Source organism: Varroa jacobsoni, unplaced genomic scaffold (genome assembly GCF_002532875.2).
Source record: "Varroa jacobsoni isolate VJ856 unplaced genomic scaffold, vjacob_1.0 scaffold_688, whole genome shotgun sequence".
Lineage (NCBI taxonomy): Eukaryota > Metazoa > Arthropoda > Arachnida > Mesostigmata > Varroidae > Varroa > Varroa jacobsoni.
In genome coordinates, this window is record NW_019213590.1 from 172,607 (window position 1) to 190,528 (window position 17,922).

Consider the following 17,922-nt stretch of genomic DNA (forward strand, 5'->3'; position numbering starts at 1 on the left):
AGCCGACCGATAGGTGCAGAATAAATTGACGTACCAGTAATCGTGGGAACTCATTTAGTGCTCAATGAGTGGGATCTTATTTTGCTGTTAATTTGTGTGATGTGCAATATTTTAGACATTGCCTGTATTACCGATACTCGTTTACGTGCAACCATAAGATACGAACCACAAACGAAGAGCTAGATTATGAAAACAAATTTTTCAGTCGAAAAGTTTAAATAGAGCGTCAAAAATACAGAAAAAAAAACGTAGACAGCCTCCTTGTTTGTCCTACAAATACTCAATTGTAAGTAAATAAACTGTATAGATATATAATTATGGTGTTCGGTTCATCTATAAAGCTCTATTAGGCTCTATCTGTGACACTTGAAAAACGTTCACTTCTCATATACATAAACCATATCAACTGATCATCGTAAGCAATGTTTGTTAACCCACTTCCTATAAGCGTGTGATTCTTGCAGGTATAAATCGACATCCCCACATATATTTTCTGCTTTTTCTGTTATTTTCGTTGTTTTAACGAAAATACGATAATCTGTTGCATCTGTGGTCGGTGTCTTTCGGATTTGGATCAAGTTACAGTATATTGATCTTTGGCGCGCAATGAATTGTCAAAGACAACGATAAATTGTGTGATCTTCCTCTCCATCCATAAGAAATACTCATCACGCAGCACTTGTAGGCCACCTGCAGGTATTTCAACAGGTTATATAAAATTTCGCAAATATTGGAAATTAAACCAAGCTACTATTTAAAACTATGTGTAAAAAGTGCTTAACACCAACTTCGTGCACCTCAGGCTTTTCATGTAAATGCTTTTATTAATCACTTGTATGAACAACAGGAGAAAATAGTGCGAGGACGCAAACTATAATATGTTATTACAATAAACAACTGTTTGAAAAGTACTTTGTACTTTTGTTGTTCTTTATTGTACATAGTGTTTCCTTCCTAGGTAATGTTTACATAACACGACCCATTCCAAGGTAAAATTTATTGACCTGAATAAGATTGAACTGAAACCAACTTGTCTAATAATTATAACAGAAATAGAAAAAAAAAACTATGAATGGTGCGATGTTTTTTTTTTTTGTAAGTTTTGCGCATTGAACAACATATTGAGTTGAAGGGTGCTTGTTCTTTGTTTTTTTAAGTTGAGTAAACCATACGTATAGACTAGTACCAAGCCTGTTAACTACGCTCTCTGTATTACATAGAGAAAGCTATAGCTTTCTAATCGTCCCGTGCTCACCCGTATGTCACCGGTAACAAAACCACCGAATTATTTATTTGATTTCCCAAATAAATTATGTGAGCATTATTATTTTTGTGTCCAAGTCCTTACTACGAAACCCTGCGTTGTCTCGATCGCTGAGAGAGCCTCAAATGAACAACCTGAAGTGCAACAGCTCAACCATTTAAATCGGTGGATTTATATAAGAGTCCATGAAACCCTTTGTTCTGAAGCTTTGAAAACTTTTATTGTTGCAAGCGCTTCGAAAATAAGCCTGATAATAATCTAACTAGTTAAAAAAAAATGCGCTCCGAGAGGAGCGCATTTTTTTTTTTTCTAGGTAATTGTCCTGGCATCTTTGAGCGAAAATCGCAAATTCCTGGAATGTTGTGCTACGATATGAAGAGCTCATAGGTAGTTAGAAACTCAGTCGTCTATATTGAAGTCTCCTGCAAGCCAAGTCCGCCGAAAACCAAGAAATTTTCGGCGGTGGGCTGTTTATATCCCCGTAGATTGAATTACATGAATATGAGTCCAAGCAAACAACGAGAATGTCTTCGTGTGATTATGAGGTATCAATTTACAAAGATGCTCAACTCTCTACAACTAGAAGCTGGCGCGAACTTGTTGGCCCAATAGAAAAAAATCAATGTGTACGTATGCCACAACATATAGTCATTGCGACGATTAAAATAAATAAGTATATTATCACAAGTTCTTTATTGCACTCTTTGCTGGCTACTCAGTATGCTTTCAGTATAGGTATTATAGCCAACTGTACCCCGCTCATTTCAGTACGTTCCCTGTATGCGCTGACCGAAATCTACAGGAGTCTCAACTGAAATTTATGTGCGGTACAATTTAGCAAATCACCGCTAATTAACCTTATTTTTCAAATAGGAAAACGATATTGTATCCAACATCTATTTCTACTGATCGTTCGGAGAGCTTCACTTATTGACGTTTTCGACTCCTCAGCTTTCGTATGTTTAGCCATTTTACGGTAACCACGTTAAATCCGGTTATCACCGCTTACTCGTACTATATGAACTTGGCAATATCTCTGAACGAAGGTTAACACAATGCCAACGTCTGCTTTTTTTTCTATTGTTCTAAAACGCCTTTGAAGTCTATCCTATAAAGACAGAGGTTAAATTTCACCTTTTTTTAAGATGCAAATTTTAGAGCTTTTTATAACATATTTCTTAATTTTCATAGTTTACTTTTCAATGAACTAGTGTGAAGTTCTTCGCCAGTGTTCTTGATTTTTTATATAGAGTACAACTACTATAAAAAATTAAAAACAAGTTACGGATGCTTTCTCGTCTATGAGTAAACGATTGCAGGCAGAAGTGCCAATTCAAGTACTGTATCTAGAGCTTTAATGGGAGAGTAAGAATTCCCATAAGCCTCGATCTCTCCTGACCGACCCTAATAATTACAAAATAGTAATTTCTGCAGATTTCTGATGCTTAGAGAATACGCGAACACGGAGTATTCTGCAAAATAATTACTATGACCTCTATTTTTCGGACTCGGTATCAAATTCTGCCAACGTTCTACTTATTCCCGTTGTCACATTTAAATCATTAGTACCGTACTCACTGTAATCTTCATTCAAGACAAAGCATACATGGCATATTTGTCGGGGAGCAAAATGGTGCTTGCCATTGGACATAGGGCGAAATGGTTTTCCCTAGAACTAAATAAGCCGGTTATATATGACACAATCTAGTAATAACTACAAGTGTGAAGTGTTGTTTTTATTTAATATAGGAATATCTTACTGTAATTACCGATATTGATACCTTCCATTAGCAAAAAGAACTACGTGGTTAAAACCACAGAGAACAAATTATTTCTTTGTACACCGGATAGAGTTTCAACTACCCTATTAATGATTACAGAGGCGTAGTAGTATGTACGAAGAAGTAACAAGTCAGTCTCCTTCATGGTGTAACTACTTCTATTGCAGTTATTTTAGTACAAACGATTGCTTGTCAAGTTTTAAGGACCATAATCAGTTCCGATATAGCCATTGAAGCCACATTACGCAGCGGTGAGGTTAAGGCTAGGAGTAATTAGTAATCAATTACGGATAAAACGGGCAACAACGTCCACCACTGAATATGCGCTCATAGGTGCGTGCACCGAAAATGTAATGTGTATATTGCCCGTTTGCATGCATACCCACATGCACAATTACAAAATTATTGTTATCTTCACAAAAAAAGACACATGAGTTATAAATTATTTAACGACAACGCATTTTTACTGCTTGTCCTCTTTCATAGATATATCTCACTAATATAATAATTAGCATAATATAATAACTAAAAGCATGTTAAGTAAAAAATGAAAAGTTACTCCGATATAAGGAATAGTAGATATACATAGAATATACATTTCAAGTTGCCCTTCAAATGCAAATATTTTATGCTTATGACCACCACATGTAATGATAAACACGATCAACAAAACTGCTTTCTAAATGTACGCAACAACTGCAGATCCATTCACCAAGTACTACACCTAAGGCCTTTCAGTGTACCCTGTTTATGGTTGCCTTAGAAAAAGATTGTCCTACCAATGTGGCATTTATGTAGAATGATTACCTATATACATTGCCATATTTACATACAGTAAAATTCTACCGCAGTTCTAAATATATGATTCTCGACAACGATGCGCTTTTATGCTTTGTTCTGGCAACGATTCTGGTCGGTTAGAAGCCAATGTTACACTAATGCTCCCGTTGTGATGACGCGACCTCGTGACTCAATGGCAAAGATGACGAGGCTGTACCGCCTGTTGTTACCAGCGGCTTGCAGGCGCAGCCTGGGCAGACGTGCAAGGTCGAATGGACAAATATGTCACAGTCGAGACAAAAGAATTCATGACATGATCCACATTTGTACATACTTTGGCCTTCCACGGAGCACATACACGCGAAGCAAGTCCTGTATAAAAGTATAGTAAAGAAAAAACAAAAATTTAGCTGGACTGTGGGAAGCAGAAGTTTTACAAAATGGAACCATGCTGCTTCATCCTTTGAACAACTGAGTTGAAGCAACAACGAAAAGTTCTCATTTTAAAGCTTTGTCCTGATTCTCAAGGGGCTCTGCTTATTAAAAATGAATTAAACCCTGAAGGTAACCTTGAAGAAAGCTATGCATTTCAATTTGAAGTTGAATTTCATTCTTCAAATTTGAATTTCACATATATTCCAATAAATATTTCTATAAAGTAAACATAGTTTTTGTTTATCCTTCAAACTAGATTTACTGTTTGCATTGTTAGGTTTTATCCCCTGATCATAGATATTCCCTATAGTATCTTCTAAAGAACTGTCAGAGCCAACGCACTGCAATTGAATAAATCATGGACATATTTTAATACTCGACCTAAAATTAAACCCGTTTTTTAGTTGGTTCTAGATATTTTTTTAGAATGACTCAGTTTACAAATAATAGTGCATGTCCAAATATGTGATCTGCTTGGCTTATTCGTCACGAGAACTACCTTATTTGAAACAACTGCTACAGCAGCTTACATACCTTACTTCACCTTTCTGAAGGGGTGTCTCCTCAAAGTTATCCAAAGGAAACAGGTGATGATAGCTCCGTGCTAAATGCGGAGCCGATACCAAAGTGAGTCCACAACAACGGCATTCAACTGGGAGCTCGCAATATTTCGATTTGCATTGGGGGCAAAAATAGCCCCCGGAGGACAGGTGGTGTCCGCTGTCGCCACTTGCGCTCTCTAAATGGCTGCAGTTTTCCGTCAACGAAAACAAAAAATAGAGACACGACTTCACTATCGTATCACAAATGGATCGATATAGTTGTCGATCACCTAATTATATGTACAGTCCGAATGCTAATCTAAATGCGATCCGAATTAACCAAACTGTAATCCACGTTGCAGCTAACGTCTGTGGTGCGATCGCGTATGGTATTATATATCTTGTTTTTAGTCGATTTAATATTTTTCGAAAACCCTTCACAGGTATATACTAAAAAGGATTTATATTTTTAAGGGAGTTGGAACGGTCCTCTCTCGTGAAAGTAAGGAAGATGTTGCCAAGACTGAGTGCTATATACCAGTGACATAGTGACGGTGCATCTTCATGTTCAGATCGGTGATAGGGAAATCCCATACGAACAAGGGAGCATTCAACATTACTCAGTGCCGGCGGAGGTAGGAGATGCGTACTCAAGAGCTCCCCCAGATGTTCCTCATCCATCACGACCTGATACGAGCCGCCTATGATTGTAAATACATAAATTAAAAAGTAACTGAGGTATAGCAACAAAATACAGCTGATATATGGACGAGGCTTATGCAGTTTGTCAAATAGGTGAAGCACATTTTAGAAGAGATTTAGGATCAAGATGGTAAAGAGACAACGAGATAGCGGCTTAGATCTTCTGTTTTATTTTTCAAATGCAGCATAAGGTTTATGCGTAAGATGGTAAGACACTAAACCCAGTAGATTAGAATTTCATATCTGTCTTCATAATAAGTAAGCACTATTTTGATGAAATTAGCTTTTCGAACGCGTTTTTAACGCGTTTTCTCTTATGTATATTTGGGAAGTGAATTCTCTAAATAAAAGTAAAATTCATTCAAAAACGTCTACTTTTATGTATTGAAAATTATCGAGAAAATACTTCGTTTACTTAATGGAATAAAGAAAACAAAAAAAAATAAGCACATTTTGTAAAAATTACATTTCATCCTGTCTTCTATCCATAACTAAATTATTTACGTTACTTTACTGTTGACTTCACTACAAATTTTATTATTTACTTACAGAAAGGGACTAAAAGAAAACGCTATTAGGAATAGGAATTCCATTCATATCATTGGCCATATGAATGCTTTACTTGTAGTATAGGTGTACCAATCTGTAAAAATCAGCTCCCAAATTTAATTGACTGCATATAAAAATGAATACCTGTAGTTTTGGTAAGTTGTCTACACACGTGAACTTCAGCGGCAAGCCCAATGACGGAACAACGCAGACCCAGCTGTTTGGCTTCACTAATTGTGGTCCCAATATCCGAAGGGTCACACGTTGTCAAACTTCCAAGAATGATAATTAGTTCGCGACTGCTGTGTGCCGGCATATGTCTAGTAAGGATTGGTTTAAGCAGATGAAATCACAAAATTAAAAAACAAATTGTTTATGGAAAACACAGAACACCTGATACTGTACAGTACCCACGTTACTTTTTGGTTCGCGTGAATATTTTTCTTACATAGTACTCCTCGGAAGGCTTCAATCGGTCAAGCTGCCTTATTGATCTATGAGTACTCCAATAAATAAGCTTCAACCCGTATGCAGCAGTGCCTGATGCATCAATAGAAGAAAAACAGCAAAATACTTACTGAAGGACATTCGCAGCCATATTGATGCTGTTTTGTAGACTGGGCTCCCCGACTGGAAGGCGGTCCTTAAGTTTCGCTAGACCTTCCTTGTGTTTTAGCGGATTTCCCGACAAATCCGATATCTGTGATTCGTTAGCATATAAAAGGTATCACGTTACTGCCAAATTGTAACAATTCGTTTGATGATTTCTGCCGCACGCTTGGTTCAGCTCAATCACGAAGACTTCAAGTATATATATCGTACGGTGTGGCCTTTACCAATTAATTACTTTTTCAGCCCGCTTGTTTGAAGTGGCAACAATGGCCATCTGCGAGATGGGATTCTCATCGTAGAAACGATCGACAAAGTTTTCCATTTGGTGCAAAACGCACTGCATTCGAGTCGGTTTCAAATCTGTATCGTTCATTGATGACGAGAGATCAAGTACGATGTAAATATGGCGCATCTGCAAAGGATTAAAACCATGAAAAGCGATAACTATGGGGTGCGAGCTGTATAGCGTAGACGAGCTATGATAGTGCAGGCGTCAAAATTCGAAAACAAAGGCAAATATTAGATGATACAATTTGATGGTTATAATGCGAGAAACAAAAACGTTTTATCGGTAACTTTTTCATGATTTTGGAATGGCGTATATGCCATCAACATAAATAATCGATATATCATCGATAGTATCAATAATTTATTCGCAATTTTATATTTATGAATTTTTATGGCATTTTCACAGAAAATTCATTTTGGAGAAAAGTTTCCCTCGACAGCACCAGTCTAACCGAGTATTGCAGTAGTTCAAGTGATCTTCATTGATCAATTGCTGAATATATTGAAACAATAATAAACAGCGTTAAACGATGACGTGAATAATTAATTCGAATGCAATGCTTACCATTCCAAGTCGGACATTCTTCTGGAGAAGCAGATGGTGTCGCCTTGTTTTATGGACAATATCCTGTACACTTGCTTGTAGGTTCCCACTTTCATCTTCTTGGATAGCCTCCCTATAATAGGAAGTCGCAATAAAATTAGTTTAATTGGCTTATTTAAAGTAGCGTATTTAAGACTAGAAATACATTGTAGACCTACTGCGGATTAAAAAAAGCTATCATACGATGAGCAGCAAATCTACTATCTGAAAATTTTTTACCCGTGGGCCCTAACCTCTCCAGTTCCGACTCTAACTTCTTACCAAGTCCTCTCATATTCGGACTCCCAACGGTAGCCTTGCTGTTCTTCCTCCTCGGCCATTATTAACTGTGTTGTGTTCCAGGATCAAATCAGAATGAGGCGTCGAAAGTGCGTTTCACCCGTGTTAGCTCGCCTTTCGCCTATACAAAATAAGACTGCTGCTTAAACTAGTGTTGCATTGCATAATACCTAATACTTACAGAAATATACACTGATGAGGTAACTAACGCATTTTTGATGTTTTTAAATAAACAGCGTATTTTGTTTTTTTTTCAGCGTGGTAACTATAGGCAATGGCTCGCTTTCCCTTTCAGGTCCTTGTTCAAAACGACTGGTAACGTCCAAAGAAGTACCGTCGAAATCTCTCAACGGCTCGTACTGACAGCAAGCACGGTTTAAGAAGAGCGACATCTGGTGTTTGCGTCAGTCAAACAGCTGCTAGGGTAGGCAACCATTTGCCTCTACAAATTTCTATAAGCTCCTCCGTGGTCGGCGTCGTGAACAGAGTCCTGTGGCTTGGCTACAGTGTATAGCGGAATTAAGATGCACACAAAATTTCGTATGAACCGTCTGTTAAAAAAATTCTTCCAAACCTTTAGTTGACATAAGAATTGGCAAAAATGCCACCGTCTGAACCTTTTCGGAATCCAGTGAAACTTTGGCGACTGCGATTTCGTAGCTTAAATACATCACCTTCTGGATCGCATTTCTTGGCTTTTAGCCGCAGGCTAGAGGAGTAGATCACAACTAGTATTTTTTTCCAGGTGGGTCACGTGAGTATTAAGATCAGGTTCACGGTGGACCAGAGCAATTTGGTATTTTTTTGAGAGACCCAACGACCTTGTCCACCAGCCTGTGGAACACTGCGGGTACGTTGGCGAGGCCGAATCACACTCGTTTAGACTAGTAGAACCCTCTCGACGTGCAGAATGTCTAGGAATAAGTTAATCTGTGCATATTCGGTGATCAGGCCCAGATCGCTGAAGTTCTAAGCATCGGTAGGGATGGCAAGTACATAAAAATCGTTAATCGAAACTACTGGGAAGAATCACGAATTGGATGAGGGTTCAATGATGCCGTTGCACAGAGCAGTTTGAACTTTAGCCTCTAACGCCTGTAAAAGCCTCGGCCGACCCTATTGGCGCGTTGTCATAACCACTAAGCTGGCAGATCGCACATGAACTCCCCAAAAAATAGCTCAAGACCCTGTTCAGTTGAAGGAGAGTGCTCTGCAAGGTAGTGCTAGGGTGCTCTTTTGTCTGCTACGCACATAGTTGCTGTTGTTCGTATAACGGTAATTATCAGGTATTGTGACAAACTGAAACCCCTTCCTCAAAACGGTTTGCTTAGAACCTGACCTTTTGCGGGGTTGTTAACGTCATTGTAATATTAAGGTTTTTTCCGCGCTCGCCACCACTCACGGGCTTGAATCGGCTCCTGGGTAATGTCTTGAGCTCTGGCACTCACACGGTAAGGTAATTGAGGAAATGACATTTTAGTACGTATCTATTGCACATTTAAAGCTTTGAAAGTGTACGGTAGTCGGTAAGGTATATCGGTCGTCCATTTGCTTTACCTTGTTTATCCAGAGCACGATTCGCTGTTGCTACCATCAAAATGCTGCAAATAACAAAGCTGCTACTAGCAAACTACAATCCATTCAACTTAAGCTGCCGTTTGTGTAGACACTGGCGAAAATATCTAGAAAATATGATGTGGTTAATGTTTGCGGCACGAATCTTTACATAGACAGTTGCCGAAACCGTGTCACAAATAAAGTAGTGTACTTTGCATTGTGAACGGAGTTATTCAATAATGCGTTTATCGCAATATTTGTTTGTATATTTTTTTCTAGCACACAATATGTGTTCACGAATCTGTTTCCACCTGTATGTTTATGTACGTATTATTATGTTTATTTAAACAGCATGTGATGTCTGTGCATATCGGCATATAAAATTTATAGCTGCTTTCTCATTAAAAAGAAAAATGGTTAATGTTTCATTGGCCCAAAATCGGCTCACAATGAAGTTAAATATGAGAAAATTAAAACGAAGAAATAATGCACCGCCCAAATTTCATCATTTTACGTTAATATAAAAGTATCTTCAAGCGAATGACTAGCAAGTATTGTTTATAATAAAAGACCTCAAATTTATCAGTGTCAACAAATGGGTGCTTCTAGTGACCAGTCTACTGAGCCTGCAATTAAATAACCTAATCAAACCGTCTACTTTATTTATGTTGAAACTATATCGCGTGTCATTGGTGCCAAACTCTTATTGCAGTTTTAGGCACTGCATACAGCAACTGTTTGTTTTATAATTGCGTTTTTGCGTCTTGTGAACGTCTTACTACTATAAAACAACAGTACTTCTGACACTTGATGATAGACTCGACATAGACGAAGGAAAAATCTTTAGTGGAAGGAGTAATAATTGTGCGTACGTTGAAATACCTGATATCCATAGTGAATTGCAAAAATAACTATATTAACTCATTATACTGTTCATATATAACATTATATTATAAACTTCAACCTAATGATGTACTGTTATAGCAAGCTGCGTACAAAAAAACAAACATTTTATACTTACCCTTTCTGTGCTTATTAATGAAGAGCACAATGTACACTACCTAGTATTCTAGAGCATAAGACGCTCGAATTTCTTTAATCCCACCTAGGGCCGGCAGAAACGTTCGCATTGCGATCATATTTGTAAACACGACAGTCTGAGCTCGGAATAGTAATGATCGCTTAATTTTCGTCTGCTAGAACCGCTTTACTATCGACAATTCTAGCTAAGTTCAAGTGTATGCATGTTAGCAAGACAGTTCGGTTCATTACACAAATGCTACATGGCATGTAGCAAATCCAAAATGATTCACTAAGTTTGTCTTATTTTGACGCATCGAACCGTAAGCTTTTCTCCCAGAATTTCTCCGATCCGTTTGTTAACAAGGACATTTAGCAGACATGCGCTACTCCATTATTAGTGTGTTCCGATCCTGAAGCCACTGTTCTAGTAAATAAAAAAAAAAACAACACCGCCGGGCTTATGTAGGGTGCACGGCATCGTGCGTTTCAGATTAACCCTGTTATACATAAATCGAACTGAACCTTTTCAAGCACGAACGTGCGATTTTAACCATCGTGCCCTATACAACATTGGATTTTTCAAGACTGTGTTTGTAGACGTCGCCGGTCGTCAAAAATTTATTTGCACTGTGATCGCCAAATCATTCATACTTAAGTTTCCCATAAGAAAAATCCAACAATAATGCTAAGGCGCGCTGGTAAATTCAGTCAGGCCGCTGTTCTCTGGGGAATTAATAGCGGAGTTCGCGCTGTGAATTTGCGCGCACCCGTCGTAGCGTCAGGACCCCTGGTAAGCTTAAACACTGCAACTATACATGTTGGCGAAGTTATAATCAGTGTGCGATGGGAAGAATGTTATACGATTTTGCTGTTTAGTGATGTTCACGATCATTGCTCGGACAAATAGAACATTCTAGCATAAGGAGTGGCTGGTGGTGGCAGCTAATGGTTCTTCCGGTCTCAAAGAGTAGTGTCTGAGAATCTGAGAAAATAGCGTTTATCGACATGGTGGACAGGTTGAACGAGCTGAGACTTTGTTTTTTTATGTCAAGAAACTAATTTGTATGAGCAATGCTTTAGTGTTGTTATCTCTATACACATGGCGATTGCCGCGAATCGAAATGTGGCTATTGAAATCTGTTTCGCTCTGGACAGCGCTATCTATTAACACTATTAGCGGTCAATATTACGCTAAATAAATATATTTAGCTACGTGTGAATACATAACTGATGCAAGTCAATTTCGAAGATAGATGTATCGGGTACATTTTCGGGGCTTGCTGATCACCCCATTAGAAACGAATTATATACAAAACTGTGAAACCCAATTATTTTATAAAAATAAGAATCCGTATATTAAATGGTTCATTTTTGTTGTTTGTGTTATGCACATCCCGGCTCATCTAGGCCTTCAGTTCTCAAAATCGCTACCGTTCATCACTACCGATAAACACTGGATTAATGTTTGTACCACAACAGGAAGCATGGCTAGTTGAGCGGATGGGCGCCTTCCACCGAGTTCTGGAGCCCGGACTTAACCTACTCATTCCTGTTATCGACCGCGTAAAGTAAGCGAGCATTCTATACTTTAGCGCAGCCATCCATTATTTTGCCATTTATACTCCTAAAAAGTATTTTGTGTATACCGTGCAACATAACGATTATGTAGATACTGGTTGTGAATCATGTTAAAAATTCATTTCAAACGTAGTATTCTCACTTAAAGAGGCAAGCTCAGACCCAGTCCTTCAAATCTATTATAATCGAAAAAAATTACATTCTGGCATCTTAAATGTAATAACAATAATGTCATTGAACATAATAACAGTCACAGTAAGAGTGTGTCTATATAATATCTATAATATCTGATATTGAATGCCGAAGCAAACATGTTTCGAAATAGGTTTAACTAACAGGTAGAATAATATGTGACAAATATATATATTGTTAGCTTAGAAATATGTTATGTGTGTATATCTAGGGCGCAATTCAGCTTCGATGAAGCCTTGTAATGTATCCCGCATCGTTAGCTTCGCTGAATTCCAATTGACGTTCTTTTTGCTTTTTTTTTTTCCAAAAGATTGAACCTTCATTTGGAAATGACTATTAATTTGCTGTTCGGTTTACAGGTATGTGCAGAGCCTAAAGGAAATTGCAATAGACATTCCACAACAAAGTGCAATTACGGCCGACAACGTAGGCCTGAGCATCGACGGTGTTCTTTATCTCAAGGTAGATAACATTTAGTTCTCTATTTACAGAAACCCAACAAAGTGGGCCGTTCAGCGAGAGTACAATGGTATAAAATTATCAGAGTGAAATTGGTGCTGGAATATTTCCATTCGCTTTTTCCGGCTGAAAAGAAGCAGCCCATTATCTGACTAGTATTCGCTGTCAGCCGTATAGCAACTACATCGCTCAGCCATCATTGTTTTATCGCTTAGAATAAAATTAACTGGGACAAATCATGGCGGGCCGTTTGTCGGAGTTATCATATACGTCATTTTACTAGAGCAAAACTACTTCTTTTTAAAACAAAATCTCAGATTCATAATAGCAGAAGCTGGAGGCTATGTGTTCCAAATATGAATGAAAGTAGGTACTATGCGATGTCTTCGTGCTGGGCGAATCTCCACCGACAATTAGTGCTTTGTTTGCTGCCTAAAATCGACAGCTTTACGATGTTGCCAATGGTCAACTTTGAGATAGCTCGGAAATTCATCAAAATGGCACCACAAAAGCCGTCTCCGGTGGTTCCGACATTTTGGTGTAAAAACGTACGGTTTTTTTTGTTTTTACGTTACGGTTTTATGGGAAATATCAATTGGGTCTTCCAAATAAACGTTAACGGTTAGATTTTTTTAGACATTTTGCGTTTTCATACCGCTTGACTTTTTGGTTATATGGTTTTGTAAAATCCTCGGTTAACTATAACACGAAAATTTTAACGAGCTGAACTTTTTTGTTTAGCGTATTTGAGTAAGATTTCGATGAACATATATGCACTAACATAGTTTTAATCATGACTGAGCAATTATTTTCCGATTCAGATAAAGATATTTCTTAAAAACAACTTGTGAACATTTCGGACTTTAAATTGAAGTTCTGATTAAAGATCAATTGTCTATTACAAGTGCTCCTGTAGACCCTTGCAAAAAATGTTATCTAAGTGTTTGTCTTTAATAAAGACAAATCCCGAACACCATGTTTATAGAATAAACATGGTGTTCGGGTTATTTTATTTATAGAATATATAGAATCTATAAGTTCTCTATATTCTATAAACAAAATAAGTGTTGACGAAGAAATCCCTATGGAGTACTTACTGCGGTTATTTTCTTTAAGACTGTCAATATAATTGGGAGGCTAAACTGCTAAAACTGTATTTGAAAACCCATGCTCTACACTATCAAAACCTTTTTATTAGTAATCGTGAATGATGCTAGTTTGTAGGTTTGAAATTTCGGTCCGACGGCAGACACAACATATTTTAGGATATAAAGCTGCCAAAAACCATATCTACTGTAGAGGCTTAAGTTCTCGGAAATTCGGTTTCGGAAAAACGTCAGTTTTATGTCATTTTTCGATCTTGTTGATAGATAGTGTTCTGTTTAACGAAATTCACCCGTAGCTTAGCTTTAGTATATGTTTCAGTGTACTTTTTTTTTACAACAGTTTTGCCTTTACCAAGGACGTGCAGCAACATGACTTTCTTACTAAATAATGCTCTTTAGGCATGGTCACACATAAAAAATTTTAGCCAATATGGACAACATCTTGAAGTTATGAAAGTGGACTAGAGATGAGCCAGTCGTCTTGTCTCAAACCAAATGTGTGCTAATTTATCCGTAACGCCCCGTAAAAGTGGATTTAATACGCAGCTTGAGGACCATGCAATTGCTAGACGAACACCGTACAATATTAGACGAAGACATAAAAAAATCACAAAAAATTATTCGGGCTCAGTTTAATTTCGTGGCATAATTCTATGAAATAAGTGAAAAAAACAAATGTCTATTAAACGTCGGCCGAAGCTTTACTCGATTGGCAAATAACAAAGTTAACATATATTTTTATTGAATACCGGCGTATAGTTGGTTCGATTTTAGAGGGAAAAAGCAAACTAATCCTGTAATAATTGATACTGCTGTGCACTTCTATAGGTTCAAGACCCGTACTTGGCTAGCTATGGAGTTGAGGATCCCGAATTTGCAGTCACGCAATTAGCACAAACAACGATGCGTTCCGAGTTAGGCAAGATCACTTTGGATAGCGTGTTCAAAGAGCGAGAATCTCTTAATATTGCTATTGTCGAAGCTATCAACAAAGCATCCGCTTCCTGGGGAATCGATTGTCTGCGATATGAAATCCGAGACATAAAGTTAGTAGATTAAAAACGTATTGCCTAAACTTGAGAGAAAAAAGTATATTATTCATAATCAATGATAAATTTAGGGAGATTACGCTTTTATGTGAATTTAAAACAGCATTCAACTGCTTCGCACAGTACCACTATATTTCAATGAAAATCTAAAAATTTATCTAATAATTTTGCTTGCTAATACAAGTTGAAAAAATTAACGGATTTAAAATCCTGGCTTCGTGTTCATAATTAAACTGCAGGCTTCCACCTCGGGTGACCGAGGCCATGCAAATGCAGGTAGAAGCCGAAAGAAAAAAGCGCGCGGCTATTCTCGAATCTGAAGGGGTGCGTGAAGCTGATATTAACGTAGCCGAAGGTCAGAAGAAGGCACGCGTTCTCGCCTCAGAGGCGCAACAGGTTGAACTCGTCAACAGAGCTCAGGGAGAGGCCGAAGCACTAGAGCGGAAGGTAAGATTTTGGCAAAAGTTTCTTTAAATGTTTAAATCTTAAATCTTTTTCATTGATTACTGAATCTGATCTTATTTTTCAACTCAATTAAATAATTAACAAAATCTATTTATTTTATTTGTTAATCTGTCGGTAAAATTTTTTGCGGCATTAACAGTAACAATGGTATTTCTCCTATGCTAAATCGAGTAATTAAAAATAGTCATCCATGTATGATTATTTTTACGAACGTTTTAATGCCGACACGGTAGGCAAAGGCAAAAGCGGCTGCACTCCGAATTGTGGCGAATTCCCTTGCGGGCTGTGGAAAAGATGCAGCATCGCTCGCAGTGGCAGAGCAGTATGTGGCCGCTTTCAGTGAACTCGCTAAGGAAACAAATACCATTTTACTCCCAGCCAACTCTGGTAAGTTAGTGACCTGAGTAAGAGTTCCCTGCTGGAAACGTTATCGTAATCATTAGGAACTTAGGCACAGGGCAGGGCCGAAACAACTAGGGGTTATTTGTACTTATGTGTAATTAGGTTGGACGTTTCTCTACGAGTTCTGCGCATGGGGACTAACGAGTGCTTTGCGAGCTGAAGATTACGATTTTGTTTTATATTTTTTTTTCGTAGGTGACATGTCTTCAATGGTTGCACAAGCGCTTGGAATTTATCAGAAGCTCCAGGCCACTCCATTCTACACAGGAAAGAACAAAGAGTTAGTATTTTTCATTAGATGATTTATCTTCTCCTTTAGTGGTTTCTACATTTCAATACTACTACTATATTAGATAAATGGTTTAACCTAACTATGTTTAAATTAAACCAATAGTATTTAGATGCGTTTCGTAAGACTTAAGACTCGCATTGCAGACATTTCATAATGGGATACAAAAAGTAACAGTTTAGATCCAAAAGAAGACTGCTATTTTGCTCCTTTAATTCTTAAACTCTTTTAGTTATTTAAGCCATTATAAATATACATAGTATACTCAAATCGTTTTCTCCTATTCATTATTCACGTAGCTCACCTGACCGTGAGGGTAACTTCGCTGCGCACGACCCCGGAATCGATCCTGCTGAACCTTTAAGCAGTAACGAAGGACAGAATTCTACTAGAGAAAAAAAAGCGGAAGCTAACGACCTTAAACAGTCGGAAGACAAGCTGATCGACGAAATATTGACTAAAAAATAGTGTCCATATGTAATAGTTATTGTTCCTTTTTTATGGTGCATTATGGGGGTTCGTTATATAGTTAGACAGTAAATACGAAAAAAAAAAACTTGAGTAAATACTCACGAAAAAATACAAAAGCTGAAAAGGCGAATCAATGAAGCTCGAGCATCACATAAACATGGTATCGCTATTAAGAGGTAATCGTTTTGCAATCGGCGTTATATTTACATTACTGCGCAAATGATAAAAGGTGTCCGAAAATACATGTTTAGATGATGCTTTTAATTAACTAATTTAATTAATTAATAATAACCTTAATTAAAAATTAATATGAAAAAAGGGAGTGTGGACGGTATGCAAACGACTGTAAAAATTGAATGGAAGCAAGAAACGTATGTATATCGAGATTTTTTGTAGGTAGTAGAGGACGGTGCGAATTTCTTAGCTCAGTCATGGGGGCTGAATGTCTGATATAGTGCATGGCTTATATAAGAACTTATCAGTCAGAAATATACTGCACTGCTTATAATTGTACACTTATCATGCTGTCTGTTTTATTTCTAGTTTACTTTTATATTTCGATCCTTTTTCTCTTGTCATAAAGTAGTCTTTATGATTTACTCGTTTTAAGAAAAAACGGGTCTTGCGTTTATGGTGCAGGTTATCGGTCTGGTGTACCAGAGAGATGGTCACAGTATTACCCTACAGTAATACGAATATAGGATAATATAAACAAACTTACGCTTTCGTATAGCGGAACAGGGTGTTTTAATGATTTGGATGTATTAGGTCACTGGCTCGAATATGTACCTTTCGCGACATGCAACGCAATCGTGAAGCTGCAAAATTAGTAATTAGGTTAATATTACATCTGTTTCGAAAACAGAAATCCTAATTATAAATAACCTAACAACAAATTTCTACAACCGAAAAATGAAGATATAATTAGCTTCTGTTGGTTATTAAGTGTTATGAGGCCATTTGTCAGCCCTGTATGTCACACTGAATGCTATGCTGAATCTCACGTGACAACTGGCAGCAAAGTAGATTAAGGCTTAAATAAGTTAACATTACATTTTTATCTGAAAGCTTCGAAAGGCCTGACCTATGCTATAGTAAGGCTTTTTTTTTCAAAGAAGCATCTGCTTCCGAGAACTTGCAGCCCTAGCAAACTTGTATTGATATATTTATACATGTACAACGATTGGATATTAATGGCCGTCCGTTTTGTGCAGGTTATTGTTGTTAAACTATATTTTATATGATATTTTGCTGTTAGTGGTGTTTATATAACAAAGCTAAACATTCTCAAAAAATTACTGAGGCTTTCTATTTTGCTGTTACCATTTTTGTTGTGTGAACCCTCAGAGTCGGTATTAAAACGTATATTTCAGCCAAGGTATATAGTTAACTATGCTTTACCTTTAGTTGGCTACTGTATAGCCGATCATTTTTCTAGGTCTTTCCTGATCTGACGACTTCATAAGCTCACTTTTAACAGCGGGATCAGCATTAC

The 17,922-nt window shown here is 37.5% G+C and overlaps 2 protein-coding genes across 2 annotated transcripts; one reads left to right on the forward strand and one right to left on the reverse strand.

Moving 5' to 3' along the window:
• Window positions 1-3,480: 3,480 nt before the first annotated feature.
• Window positions 3,481-10,555, reverse strand: Ssl1 (general transcription factor IIH subunit 2 Ssl1). The gene is made up of 9 exons (XM_022837054.2): window positions 10,415-10,555; window positions 7,819-7,957; window positions 7,519-7,630; window positions 6,901-7,077; window positions 6,632-6,753; window positions 6,198-6,373; window positions 5,341-5,503; window positions 4,795-5,007; window positions 3,481-4,197 (listed from the first exon to the last, which is right to left on the reverse strand). Exons 2-9 carry the CDS (start codon window positions 7,875-7,877, stop codon window positions 3,981-3,983), a joined length of 1,239 nt encoding a protein of 412 aa, XP_022692789.1. The 5' UTR covers window positions 7,878-7,957; window positions 10,415-10,555; the 3' UTR covers window positions 3,481-3,980.
• A 128-nt stretch (window positions 10,556-10,683) lies between these two features.
• On the forward strand, window positions 10,684-16,946 carry Stoml2 (stomatin like 2). The gene is made up of 8 exons (XM_022837055.2): window positions 10,684-11,206; window positions 11,824-11,984; window positions 12,546-12,648; window positions 14,580-14,797; window positions 15,040-15,247; window positions 15,499-15,652; window positions 15,863-15,947; window positions 16,256-16,946. The coding sequence occupies exons 1-8, from the start codon at window positions 11,099-11,101 to the stop codon at window positions 16,422-16,424; spliced, it is 1,206 nt and encodes a 401-aa protein (XP_022692790.1). The 5' UTR covers window positions 10,684-11,098; the 3' UTR covers window positions 16,425-16,946.
• Window positions 16,947-17,922: the final 976 nt, after the last annotated feature.

Excerpts from the sequence above, each read along its gene's own strand:
- Ssl1 (XM_022837054.2), bottom strand. The coding sequence starts at position 7,877 with ATGGCCGAGGAGGAAGAACAGCAAGGCTACCGTTGGGAGTCCGAATAT. Across the intron at positions 5,504-6,197 it reads ACAACTTACCAAAACTACAG|GCGGCTCGTATCAGGTCGTG; the intron begins GTATTCATTTTT and ends TTACAATCATAG. Across the intron at positions 4,198-4,794 it reads CTTCAGAAAGGTGAAGTAAG|GACTTGCTTCGCGTGTATGT; the intron begins GTATGTAAGCTG and ends ACTTTTATACAG.
- Stoml2 (XM_022837055.2), top strand. The coding sequence starts at position 11,099 with ATGCTAAGGCGCGCTGGTAAATTCAGTCAGGCCGCTGTTCTCTGGGGA. Across the intron at positions 11,207-11,823 it reads TCGTAGCGTCAGGACCCCTG|GCCTTCAGTTCTCAAAATCG; the intron begins GTAAGCTTAAAC and ends CGGCTCATCTAG. Across the intron at positions 11,985-12,545 it reads CCTGTTATCGACCGCGTAAA|GTATGTGCAGAGCCTAAAGG; the intron begins GTAAGCGAGCAT and ends TTCGGTTTACAG.